Genomic DNA, 14,120 nt, shown 5'->3' with positions numbered 1-14,120 from the left:
CGAAAGATTATTACAACGAACAAGAAAAATTGGTCATAGATTATTCAAAACTCAAAACTCAAAACGCAAAAAAAAAAAAAAAAAAAAAAAAACCTCACGGGGAATTACTTGTAAAATAAAGAATTCGTTTTTTATGTGTTAGTCCGCTGAGATAAGATGTCCTGTGTGTGAACCACATTCATCCGCCCAGACGAGCAGAGCCGAAGCACTACCAGAACTATGTTCTTCCGCAAGACACATGCAGTTTTAGTTTTTAACCGCTAGAGGGCCAAAAGTTAGCGTGGCTTTAATTGTGATTTTTACACCAAAAAAGGCCTATATTTATATTATATTGTAGATATTTTAAATATTTTATATTTTTAAAAAATTCCATTAATTTGGATTACAATTATAAACTAATAAAGATGCATATTTTTCAGTCAAATAAATTAAAAAAGTAAGAATGAGATTTCTGTAATAGTACTAATAAACAGAATGGAATGAATACACAATAACCAGGTTTATATATTATTCATTAATAAATTCAAGTATATGTAAAACATCTCATACATTTGAAGTAACTGAATATTGCTAATCAGTTAACACATCTATGCACATTCTGAGGAATTTGAATACATTCATATTTAAAAATAAATAAATGCATAAAATCAAATAGTGCATTATACTTAATAAACAATGCCATAATTAATTTTTTGCGCAACTGGCAAACTTGGTAGTACGGTATCAGAAAAAAAAAAACGAGCGGTATTGCCTCTGTTTAGATTATAAGTATTCCTGTGTTTGAGGTGGAGGGGAACCTTCCCACACACACACATTCTCACAAACACAGTTTCCAGTGCCTCCAGTTCTGATCGGGTCATCTGCCCATTGTTTGAAACAGGAAATAGGTCATGTGGTGAGAACAGTAGGGGTGGACGGTGGTAAACGTGTGTGTGTGTATATATGTGTGTGTGTGTGTGTGTGTGTGTGTGTGTGTGTGTGAAGGAGCTGCTCCATTGCCCTTTCTCTAGTCTAGATGGTGTCACAATTCAGCTTGTAAAAAAGGTTCTTCAATGGTTCCTTGCAGTTCAAGGGTTCCTGAGTTGGCTTTTTGATTCTTTACAGATTCAAAGTTCTGAAATGTGTCATTTTTCCGTACGTTATTTAACTATTCTGTTCTCTCTTTCCTGCAGCGTTCAATCTGAGGACTCACACCAGTTTAACTATTAATATCTCTCAGGTTTCAGGTTGTTCTTTCTGCTCTTGAGGTGTTTGTAGTCAGAATGGGGTCAGTCTAACAGAGCTGTGTTCTGGGTAATCCTGCAGGGAGAGTGAAACCCACACACACTTTTCTTTCGGTATGCCATCAAACAGGTATGATACTGATACCTGCGACCAGATCAGGTTGAAACGAGGCTTTTGAGAATGTGTATGTATGTGTATGTATATGTATGTGTGTGTGTGTGTGAAAATTCCCCTCACTACACCTCTCCATCCTGGCTGGTCACCATGGCAACAGAGCATTTTCATGTGTCGTCTCCATCCTAACGTCCCTAATTAAAATGGGTCTGGTTGGGTGTGTATGTTTTGCGCAGACATGCGTGCCTGCGTATGCAGATGTTTAAAGGCCACTAAGGAAAAGTCCATGTGGCAGCAAACAGCAAACGGACCGAAACATTTACATAACATTCTTGAAAGAGGCGTAAGGCACCGATTACTCCCTCTGGCACAGATCACAGATCACCAACAACACCTTGAGTTGGTGCAATCCATCAATTAAAAAAATGACTAATTAATTGCACATATTTATGTTAGTAATCACATTTAATGTTAAAATTAAAATATATTTTCACATTGAATCTCCAGGCCCAAACTGCATGACTATGCATGACTACATATAGCCTACTCTACTCTACTCTACTCTAAAAGTGTATTGCTTTATATTTTTAACACACTGAAAAAAGACATTTGCATTATTTATTTATCTAATTGCATTAATATGCATTACATAAACATGTTTTTAAAGCGTTAAATCAGATATTAATTGCAGAAATGAATGCATTATTTTTGCCACCTCAGCTTACATGTACAACAAAACAAGATATCCATCAAAAACAAATCAGTTCGTTATAAAAACATTACAGCACAAGACATGTTTCCATGAGATTTTCAGATTAGTTTTTCACCGATCAATCAGAAAAGATACATTTGTGTTTTGCTTAAACCATTCTCAGCTAACAGGGAACATTCTCAGCACGTTCTGGCAATGTTCTCTGAAAGTTATGAACAAGCATTCTTCCAGTAATGTGGAACATTCAATCAAAGTTATCTGGTCTTTAATAACGTTCTTAACATGTTAACACAAAAACATTATTTATACATTGTTTATGGAACATGCATGTAAAATTATGAATGAAAAACACATTCAAGCTCATTTTGTTCTCATATGGGTTGTAGTTTTGCTGATCCCAGAGTTTACCCCAAAATATTTAACCCTAACGATCCTAAGAGAAAACTTAGATACGCCTTGGATAAAAGATAATTAAGTCACTTAGTTCACTTATTATTGAGGCAATTACCCCGGAGTAATCAAGGGCACATTACTGAAAGCTCATGGTTTGCTCAAAATGTGTTTGCTGCATATACGATCCAATATGATATCAAACCTGATTTCAATATGAAAATAATGCGTCTTGACATGCATATTTGAATGTATGCAAATGCCTGTGAAATTTTAAAGCTACTGTGTAGGGGAGGTTTTCGGAGAACAGTTAATTTAGGCAAACTATCATGTAGCTGCAGAAATCTGCAATACAGAGCAAAATCATATTTTTGTCATATCGCCTTGGAATTATATGCATTGTGGAAAAACACCATGTAAATAAATGACATTTAGTCATCTTGGCAGCCCTCATCCTCATTCACTTTCATTGTATGGACAAACGTGATTTATTAGGCATTCTGCATGATAACTGTTATACATAATTTAGTTCTGGTCTTTGATATTTTCATTGGTGGAGCCACAACAAACAAAGGTTGAATTCAGAATTGCATACTATCATTCTCTTACTATTTCAGCCATTTTTATGCCATACATATGGCAAAAAATAGTAAGTACACTGATAAAAAATGTTTTTGTGGTTGAAGTAAATACTATCGAAAAACAAATGTAATTACTCAATTAAATAATTTGGTTCAGGCAAAAAGAAAAAAGAGAGTTAGTACTCAAATTAAACTTGAAAGTTTGAACTTATAAGTATATTTTGCTTGGAATTGTTTGTTATATTTAGAAGGATTCTTTAAGTAAACGTCAAAGTAATGATCCTGTTGTTCCCATCATGCACTGGGGCATTAATAATTAATAAGATTCAATTTTTCACGGTTTTCGAGTTTCGAGTATTTACACTGTTGCTTTTGTTGTCAGGTTTAGTAACTTGCTGTTTTGTGACATCTGGAGTTCATTTTCTACTCAAAATGACCCATTCATACTCAAACACTTTCCGCTGATTGTTACCGTCATTGTGTATTGTGTACCAAGTATTGAGGTCTCTGTGTTCATTTGGTTAATAGCTATATTGAGTAGACATATTATTTTAAAAAGGATAATAAGCTGTCTACTTGCTAACTCACATAAGTGAACCACATGCTTTAAAAGCATGTTTTTTTATTCAGTGCTACATTGTTTGAGTAAAGTTTACAAACCAAGACTGACTGAAGTGTATTTGAGTATTGCAAAGTAAACTTAAAACAATTAAGTAAAAATTTTACATAACTTAGTCAAGTAGATTCTACTTAATTCCATACTTAAATTTTACTTAATATGCGTGAAAAAATTAAGTAAATGTTACTTTGTAGTATGCTAGTGTGTCATTTTGAATTCAGCTAAAGCAACTGGCAATGTCTTTATGTTATGTCTAAAATTATTTAAAATATATAGTATTTAAAAATGATCCTTTTAAAATGCAGTTTAGCCATTTAGAAATGCTTTATCAAAGGTGCATTGAGTAGTTTCTTAGTTAGCATTAGCATTGCTGTGTACTATCAGTTAGACGTTGCACTACCATCTATCAGTGTGAACTGTCTCTGAGTTTTATGTATATTATACTGATACTAGTGTGTTTTAGATAACAGTCTTTAAGTCTACACAAGAATGAACTTATCTGCCCAACAAAAAAGATGCAATTCGGGGGAAAACTCAGGATTTTCTCGGTCATCAAATCTTTCTACCTTGTGTATGCCAAACTAATATTCTTGTTTTTTTTCTTAGTAGCAAGTACGTTAAACATGATATCCATGATTGTAAATTCCAGGATTATGTCCATTTTTTATGTTTCCCTGCCTTTAAATGACCCACAAAACCAACAAAATGTGGTTGCTGTTTAAAAGACGTATCTTCCGGTAAACACGGGCAGTTCTTGATTAGAATAAGCTGTGGACTTTAGTATTCAAGACCTGATTTAGAATATCCAACGTTATCATTAACCCTGTATAGCCTGACATATGAAATAATAGTCAGAAAAATATATGTTTAACCGAACAATACTTTTAGACAAATTTATCATTTTATGATTTTTTATTATTTTTTGCTTTATATCATATTTGATACATCAGGCTGATTATGACTTATATAGTATGATATGGTGAGAATATGGAGCTCATACTCGAAGGAGTTAAAAAAAAAACGTTTATTCTGAGGCCCAAACTTGAGCAAAAATATGAAATTTGGTGCAGATGCTGATATTTATATGGCCAAAAAATGAAATCAATGTAAATCAGTGAGATCTTTGTAACAGATTAACAGACTACTTACATAAAATGCATTAAATATGAGTTGTCACTCTAATATGTCTTCGTAAGATTTAAATGCTGAGTTTTATAATCAAAGCTCTGTAGTTTTTATAATGAGGGGAAAACATATAATGCAATGCAATGATGATTGAGAGATGAATAAATAAATGTTCCTCAAAAGCCTGAGCATAGCTGACACTCGCAATCAAGTAAAGCTCAGCTGCTTCAGTCTAGTAAGTGTTCATCGAGGAATATTACTGACAATGTAAAAGTTATTCTTATGTTTGCTTTATAAGATTTCACAGCAAAAAGAGAGGCATAGATTGTGTAAAACTGGATTTTCAGCAAAGTTTTGATCATGTTGATGCAGTAGGTTTCATAGGGTTAAGGCAGTGCTGTCACATGAGATGCAACTGCTGCATCCAAGAGGAAACTGTAGCAAGCGGAATTAAAGCTTTAGGGTGTGATCAGTGCTAACTGGTACAACCGCTCATTTCACTTGAACTGTAGAGGGGTCAGTGGGGTGCGATTATATGTATGTGCAACATTAATATTGCGTAAATTCACAAAATAACAAAATCCTCCTATAGAATAGGAGGCAGACAGTATGTCAGTCCTGGACTATGTGAAGAAAACTATAACAATGCAGGTTTCTATCTGTCTCGTCCCTTGCCTCACACACACTATAGTTGAACTCGTCCATTCACGCTTTCCCCTCGCACCTCTCTCCCTGTGACTCCCAGGGCCTTCACGCCGGCTTTCTCCTCGGACACGTTTGCCATTATCCCGCTCTTCACACTTACTGGAGTCCAGCACACAGTCCAGACAGACAGAGAAACTTCCAACAGACCAATACTACAATGTTCCTTGTGATGATATTAAAGTCAACATGAAAAATTCTATGTAACATAAGCCATGGTCGGAATGGAAGTCAGCCAAAATGGAAAGTAAATTCAGAGGCAGATTATGTTTTGACCAACATAGTCTCATGCCGATTTTGAACTATTTTATGTTTTGGTTAATTGTTGACTAATTTGTATGATCTCATTTGTACGTTTTCGTATGATCTGCTTACGCCCCATTGACAGTTATGTTTAGGGCAGGGCTGTCCAAAACTCGGTCCTGGAGCGCCGGTGTGCTGCAGAGTTTAGCTCCAACCCCAATTAAACACACCTGAACCAGTTAATCAAGCTCTTACTAGGCATAGAAACTTCCGGTCAGGTGTGTTGAGGTAAGTTGGAGCTAAACTCTGCAGGACACCGGCGCGCCAGGACTGAGTTTGGACAGCCCTGGTTTAGGGTTAGGGTTAAGGGTGGGCCTCCATGCTCAATTTCTTCTAAAAATCATACATTTTTGTACAATTCACATCAAATGTGAAATTGCCAGCTCATAAAATAGTTACATTGACTAATGACGTAATAAAACTGGGCTGTTATTACCTCTCAATGACATTTAATGAAATACAAACGTTTTTCTTTTTGGAACAACATGCACACTAAAGTTGAGGTCACATTAATGATATATAGGCTACATTTCGTTGTCAATACTGTAGCAAAGTATGTACAGAAGTCACTTTCAAACCAAGCAGCTTTCTGTTGGTCAGCGCAGTGAATTTGCGTGATTAAGTGAAATCTGCAGGGGGAACTTTTTTGTCCTTGTCCAAAACTCCCAATCGCAGCGATTCCTATTGAAATGAATGGAATCCACCACAACATTTCCTGAAAATGTGTGTTTAAAGAATGCAATTTCATTTTACTTCAAATTCTGAATGCATTCACAAGTGAAATGTCTCAAACAGGAGTATTTCTATCCTCTTCCTCCTCAGAATCGTTGCATTAACTATGCTAGTTTTATGGTGGTCACAGCAGATAAAGTGGATGGAGGGAAGCGGTTAACACATGCTCTGGTTATGCTCCATGCTGTCAGGATAATGTCAGCCTAAATGGAAAGTCAGTTATTATATTTTCATTAAAGATTATGAAGACAAATTTTTTCAATTGAATAACATACACTAATTAATAAGAAATGTAAATAGGCGCATTTTGTTTTCATGCTGAAAGCAGTAACTGACAAAGACATCAACGTTTGAGTAAATATCTGCATTTCTTATGCATGCATTGGATTAGGGCTGGATTGGTGTATACTGGTTTTGACCCATTTACTCACCAAAGTTATTATTATAAATTGTTTTTGAAGGAGGACAAGAAAGCTGAGACATTGAGTTCCAATCATAGTGAGACACTTTAGCTCCTTTGCCACCCATAAGCAGCTTAAATACAGACGATCTGTGACAGCAGCCACATTCAAGTGTGAAGACATATCCATGTGCCTTCTGTGATTAAATACTCATATACTTTTCATGAGCTAGCCTCAGATTTCACACACTTGATCGTACAGTCCTCATATGCATTTAACAACTCGTTAAACATAAAATAAAACATGTCACGGCATGATTTCACTTCCTTTTCCAGTGGCTCTTCTCTCAAAGGCCCTCAAACTTTCTCCCTCCGAGCTTTTCAAGTCTCACACTTTTCCTTCATGGCCTTCCTGCAGCAGCTAATGGTTTACAGGCAGAAGACAAGTGCTTGAATTAGCATGACAAGAACCTGAGTGAATGTGCAATCATTGAGCCAAAGAACACACCAATCCACATAGGTGTGATGAAGAGGGCTCCAGAGATGCATTAGCATCGGAATTAAAGGGGGGAAAACTCCCTGTGTGTGGTTTCATCGTACTTTTTCAATAAAAAAAGGTTGCGACAGCTTATGCAAAGCGGTTTTGTGCTAAAGTCAGTGGTTGCTGAGGTCTGGGTTGTCAACAGAAAGAGCTGATCTAAGCGCTGATAAGATGTGTTTACAAAAAGAACTATGGTGGTACCATGGTACAGTGATGGTATCAGTTGTTCATGCCATGATAGTCTGATTTAGTATGGAACTGGATGATTATCATTTACGGTACAGTGATTTTAAGGTACTCAAAGACACCCTCTAGCTATATCAATAAGTTTACATTACTTTTAGATAATTTTACATGACTTTTTTTTTTTTTTTTTAGAAGTATGTTCAATTGATTTCCATGACATTTCCAGGCTCAAACAATGGAAATCACAATTTAAAAAATGTCCCTGGCTGCTTCAAGGAATATGGTTGCATTCATGCCCCAAAACAGCTATGAAGCAATGACTTTCAATATTTGACTTTTTCTTAAAGACACTAATCAGGGTGCAGCACTAACATTTTGTCAAAAATAAAAAAAGTCAGTTTAAAGGTTTGTCTAAACAGTTCGCTAATCATTACAGACAGTGCAAACAGTAATGCAACTTCAAGAGGAACATATGCGCAACTTTATACAACCCTCTATAACCTAACTAACTGGATGGGCAAAATATTATCGAAAACGCATCTATTTTTCGTCCAGATGGGCTTTTTTGACCGGCGTGGTGAATTGGCCTATAGTGGAGGGGAGGAGGTGCTTTGAGAGGAGGAGACTGCTCCTCTCTTCAGTTGCATTGACCACTTCACATCCACTGCGAGCGCCTGAAGACTCAACGCCTCTCACCAACTTCTAGGTTTTTGCCGAGATTTCCCCCCCTTCTCGAACGCGCATGTTTCGTGATTATTTTGACGAAACGCTCCGCGATTTTTCTGCATTCGCCATTGGATAAACAACACATTGTTTGCTCGTTGAGTTGGCGTATGATCGCATTCAAGCATCGCTTTTATTCCGCAGGATATTCATGTTTTTAAAGATACAAAGGACGCGGTGGATCCACTGGCGGAGATCAGAACTCGCTCACTGGAGGAGGACGCGGATGGGATTTAAACCCCGGCCGAACACGAACATTTCTTTACGCGCTGTCAGTAAATGAAGTGGCCTGTCGGATTTGTTATATTAGCTGGATTTTAAAAAGCCATCCCGTTTCAGAGTGGAAAATTAGGACAGGGCGACCTGCAGCCCTCACAAAGGGGTTCCACGCAGCCGAGCGCACGGCGTTCTTTTTTGGGGGGGCAAAACTGGCACATGTTTGCGTGTAGATAGAGAGGTCATTTGTGAGATTTTGTTTGGTTTTGCGTTCTGCAAAGATATGGACAGTATTTTGCATTTCGATTGGCATAGAAAGCTATAAGTGATTTTTAAAACTGCACTTTTCCCACACTATCGCTTTATTTCAATAGCCAACTTCACTGATACAGTAGTCGATAGTTTTTCTCCATATAATTCAACTGTGTTCGTCTGAAGTTAAAAGCATTTTCTCTCATGACTTGGTGGCTTCTCTCTGTCCTGTGACGACTCCCGCCGTGCGATTGCTCGTTCCTGATGGGTGCAAGACCCAGCAGACGATTCTTGAACCTTTGCACTGTTTGCCCATCTTTGTAAACATTCACCAGCGAAGCACCCGTGATACCACGATGCCTCCCGCCGTGCGATTGCTCGTTCCTGATGGGTGCAAGACCCAGCTGACGATTCTTGAACCTTTGCACTGTTTGCCCATCTTTGTAAACATTCACCAGCGAAGCACCCGTGATACCACGATGGAGCTCTTCTCCAGGAATGTGGCCGCGCTCTGGATTATCCTGCTGGAGTTCCTGCTCGAAACAGCGGCGGATGAAGGTAACTCCATCATTTTATTAAACGCAACTACCTGTTGACTCATTATAGAGAAAGACGTGCTGTTACATATAGAAGTGTCTTAACATTGGATGTTAACAACAGAAGCAGTGTTATTTTATTCATTATGCGTTGTTTTTACTGGGCATTACGCCCAGTCCTCTGTTTTTACATGCTCACGATTCAGTGGCCCTTGAGAAAGCATTCATGAATCCCTTGGCTAGTTAGCAGTACTCTGGGTTATGTCTATTAAGACTGAATCTATTAGCCTACACATGGTCTAGTAGTCCATTACTTTGTGACCAGAGGCACTGTGAGATTGAGGGCTTGTAAAACGCTTCTGTTTATTGTAGTTGGCGTAATTGTTTAGCTTTATTGATGCAAAGAACAATTGAATAGCCTGGATTTGTTGAATTGTTTTTTTCATATACGAATCAGTTTTTACAAAGATACTCCTCCAAACGGGAGGGGTGGGGGGTTTACTTTAAAAGTAATAATTGACTCCCAGAAAGTGCATGGGGATTTAAAGTGGAGACACCGTGGGATTTATTAATTTTTTTTAAGTGCACTTATAATGGTTGCTACGCCCCTGCTTTCACATGAGTGTTGCTTTCAGTTTAAAGAGCTCTTTAATAATCAATATAATTACTGTGCCCCTGTAATCACTATAGACTATGTACTTAATAACATTGATTTCATTCTTAAGACATTCTTTTGTCGTCTTTCCTTTCTGAAAATCGCCGTTGGGTGGATCAAACAGAGGGATAATAAGTGCATCTCAAGTAACACGCAAATGTTAAATTACAAAGAGGATAGAAATTTGAGTCCTGAATTGTCAGGGGACATTCCATCCAGTAACCTCAATAAGTAGTCGTTTTGATCAATAGAATGATGAATGGCTGGCAGTTCACGGAGGTTTCAATCTGCAGTGGCAAACACAGACAGAGGTATATATGGTGGTAGATTCGGCTAAAGGTGACTGTACCTGACTGTTGTAAGTCTATCAGTTTGCCGCAGGCTGCTTAATCGGTGACGGACGGGCGATTCGGATTAGTTCCGCATTATATGGCGCCGTGCACACCTGCTCCCCGCTTGCCGAAATCAATTAACCGATCTGTGTGACAGACACACGCAGATGATGCTCCTCCAACAGCAACACTGGCTCCAATTAATGAGTTATTGACGCGTTTCTGTCGCGGTAATTAGCTGATGAGTGTCAGAATCCCGTAGCTTGCTCTCTCAAGTGTGAAGGCGATCCCGCGTTTAATTCGGAACGGAGGCGCTGTCTCGGTCTGTAGAAGAGATCGGTTTATGCGGTTTTATTTAGGAACTTTAATGTACTGGCCATGAATTAGTAATTTGCATTACTTAATTAAGATGTAGGCTAGCTGCATTTTCATATAATTTAACCTTTCCTTTTCTTTTCTTTTTTTTGTGTACACGTGTGTAAAAGTCGCAGCGCTAGCGTCAAGCCGGTTTCGCGGTAAAATGAAACCTCTTAGATTTAAATCTTCAAATATGTGTCTCAGTGACTCACTCTACCTAGAACTGTGACAATTAAAGGAATCAATTGATTCCAAAGAAATCTTACCGTCCCTTACCCTTAAAGAAACTCTAGAACTGACTAGAATAGAATTAGAATGAACTCTTGACTAGAATTAACTCTTTATTGGTGTGTCTGTGGTATAGCTCTCACCATTTTTCTGTTGGATTTCTGTGCACATTCTGAACACATTGAGCTTGTCTGGTAAATTTTCTCTGTTAACTTTATTGATGAGTTTGTTTGTTTATTGTTTTTGTTTTTTAACAGTTTTTGGAAAATGTAATGAAAAGTTGCTGGAATAAGTTTTTGAAACGTGTTGAAAGTAGTGTGAAGACTTAGTCACTCATGTTTCGACTGTTTTTAGGCCCTGCCTCTGTTTTAATTAGTTTATGTCACGAAGGCTTTAACTAGCATTTCTTTATTTCTGGTTTTACTCGCCTTTGGCAAATGTTAATTTTGGTCCCTGTTTCATACCAGAATATTGCTAAAATCAATACGACCCGATTGGGTAACTGTACCTGATAATGCGCTGAGATGGGATGTGGGGGGCTGGGGGTTGCTTTGGCAGTTGTAAAGACTAATATGGTGAAGTCAGTAACAGAAGCAGCAGGGGGGAGATTGGATTTGATTCTGTAGTAACTCAAACCCCTGCGTGAGATTAAACTAATGCCAGATCTGTGAGGATCACTGCACTGATCTGTAATTCCCTTTGTGAGGAAATATCAGCTAAATGAGAGAGAGGTAACAATGGCTTTCATGTGAGGTCAGAGCTCAGGAACTCTTCTGTCTTCCGTCTTCTGTTACCCTGGAGCAAAAAAAGAGCTTATCCATTCCACCTTCTGTCACTGATTCATTTATTTCTCTCGGTCTCATTTGTGTCTCTCTTCTCTATGGCTGTCATATGTACATGCATTCACTCTCACAGTCATGGATTGGCTATGTCTGGAATGGAATACTAGCATACTATGCAGTGTATACTGCATGCTAGTTTTTTGTGAACCAGCATGCAATGAACTTTTCAAGCGGTATCACATGGCCACACTATAGGGGTGTAACGGTACACGTATTCGTACCGAACCGTTTCGGTACTAAAAAAAAAAAAGTTTTTCCCCAGCTGTACCGAAACCATACCGAACCGTGACGTTAAAACCGAGGTACGTACCGAACCGTCATATTTGTGTACCGTTACACCCCTACCACACTACAAGCGATAGTTGTTTTTTGTTTTAATCCAATCGCAGCAATGCAATCGTGTTTCGCAATCACAGCTGATTTTGCTTCAATTTCAAAAGTAAAAGTAGCAAGTCATCTAAATAATAGATGCATGTAAGAAACTTGCTCAATGTGCAAAGTATTCATATTGGAATAATAGTAATAATAGTAGTTGTATGTTCAAAATGGCACACGATCATATATGTTAAGTGGTGTAGTGATGCAAAAAAAATCGATGTTGACACATGGCACTTTCTATTCTTCTCTCTTCTTTTTGTAGTTCGCTTGGCGAAGTGTTTAAGTTTCCTCTGCTTCTCTCCCGCTGCAGAAATGTACATCCCTCCTCAGAAATCCTATTAAATGGAACTGATTTTTATAAGACAGGGATTTGCATTTAAAGCAGCACTCTCCTCTCTGCCCCGCTCTTCACTCTCTCTTTGGTTGTTAATCCTGTGATTAGCCGCTTGAAGATTTAAACTGCAGCTCCACGTCTCATCTCTAATCATCAATCCCGCACCTTTACTCTCTACAGAGTTACCACAGTATGTTTGTCTCAAACCCAGAGAGCTTCCAGTTGCGTATGCATGCTGGATCTCGTGTGGAAGGAATCCTTTTTCAACTTTCATTCTTTCATGTGTGTTTTTTGTGTTTGACTGTGTGGTCTGCATTGCCCCGGTTGCCGGTCCAAACACTGTGCAGATTGATAGGATGATAACAGCGCTCAAGCGGCTCTTGTTGGGCTCTCTCTCTCTCTCTCGCTTTCATGTCTCTTCAGCCAGTGCATCAGTGTCAATACCGCCCTGATGGATGAGGGGCTGACAGCCTAAGAGTCTCTCGTTTCATTTTTTTTTCTCTCTGTCTCCATCATTCCCTCCTACACGCCTCTAAAAGCGGCGGAGAATCGCCATTTAGCATGAGAGGAGACCTTTGACCTTACCTTACTGACACAATCAGCGCAGAAGGAAGAGAACCAATCAGGTGATGGAGGAACTCCAATAATGTAGTGTGTCATTTCTGTAAGTGGACAGGCATTTGAGTGGTGACACATTTCATAATAGAGTTGCAAAGAAAGGTTTGGAAGGAGCATGCTCATGTAATCCCAATTTATCGTCCAACAGTTGTCCAGGATTGATTGCAACCAATTTACAGAGCCGTTTAGAGACACTTTACAGCCCTGATCGGATTCTTGGAAACCCTCATGCACTGCAAAAATGATGTTTTCAGTCTTGTTTCCAGTAAAAATGACTAAATATCTTTAAAACAAGATAATTTTAGCTGAGCAGCAAAATTATGTGACATAATATGTTTTTAGAGAATCTTAAGTTTGCTCTTACCTTATTGACAAATTGTTTTATCTTGTTTTATGGACGTTTAGATATTTGTGGAAACTAGTTAGTGGTAGAAATTTGGGATGTGCGAGACTAGTCAGCTAAACTGAACTGCTGCTGCTAGTCGATATTGGAAATACTATTCGACTAGTTGAAAAAAAATACATGATTTTGAAATGTGGAATGAAAAACACATTAATTTCATCTCACCTCAGACCTTGCATGCATGCATGTGTTTTCTTTGTGTCACTTGCTGTGGAGAAACGTCCACTTGGAAAACTAGCGCATTTACCGGTTTAATGGGGGAAACATTATGAATTAAAGGGAGCTGACTTTCTTCAAAAAAGTTTTTTTTTTAATCAAGTTATCTCTGTATAATGCCTAATAAAATAGTGTTTATAAGCACAGTGCTGCTTTGTTTACAGGGGTAACCATGGTAACTGCTGTATTTCTGCTTGTCCAAAAGCTCCACCTGCTGTCAGAGAGTGAATTTGCATTTTCATTCATCCCGTCCTCAACTTTTTTTGCTGTCAGCATTGCAAATTTTTAACCATCTGATGGAAAATAAAAACAATTTGGATGATAAGGTGTCTAGAATTGTTTGACTGTTTGATTAGTAGATTAAGTACTTCAAATGGATTGCATATATACACAATGTTTTT

At 38.1% G+C, this 14,120-nt stretch overlaps 1 protein-coding gene across 3 annotated transcripts in view; it reads left to right on the top strand.

Moving 5' to 3' along the window:
• Positions 1-8,297: 8,297 nt before the first annotated feature.
• The window catches only part of LOC107702956 (ephrin type-B receptor 4-like), a 51,230-nt gene continuing 45,407 nt past the window's right edge, over positions 8,298-14,120 (top strand). For 2 of the 3 annotated variants that reach the window (XM_016505426.1, XM_016505427.1), the window contains exon 1: positions 9,281-9,378. In XM_016505426.1, the coding sequence (XP_016360912.1) occupies positions 9,300-9,378 (79 nt within the window). In that variant the 5' untranslated portion in view covers positions 9,281-9,299. Of the gene's footprint in view, positions 9,173-9,280; positions 9,379-14,120 lie in introns of those variants that run through there. The other variant, XM_016505425.1, reaches the window with a different exon arrangement.

The sequence above is a fragment of the Sinocyclocheilus anshuiensis genome, unplaced genomic scaffold, assembly GCF_001515605.1.
Source record: "Sinocyclocheilus anshuiensis isolate Anshui unplaced genomic scaffold, SAMN03320099.WGS_v1.1 scaffold238, whole genome shotgun sequence".
Lineage (NCBI taxonomy): Eukaryota > Metazoa > Chordata > Actinopteri > Cypriniformes > Cyprinidae > Sinocyclocheilus > Sinocyclocheilus anshuiensis.
The sequence above is the reverse complement of the archived record's forward strand: the minus strand, read 5'-3'. Positions and strand labels throughout refer to the sequence as shown.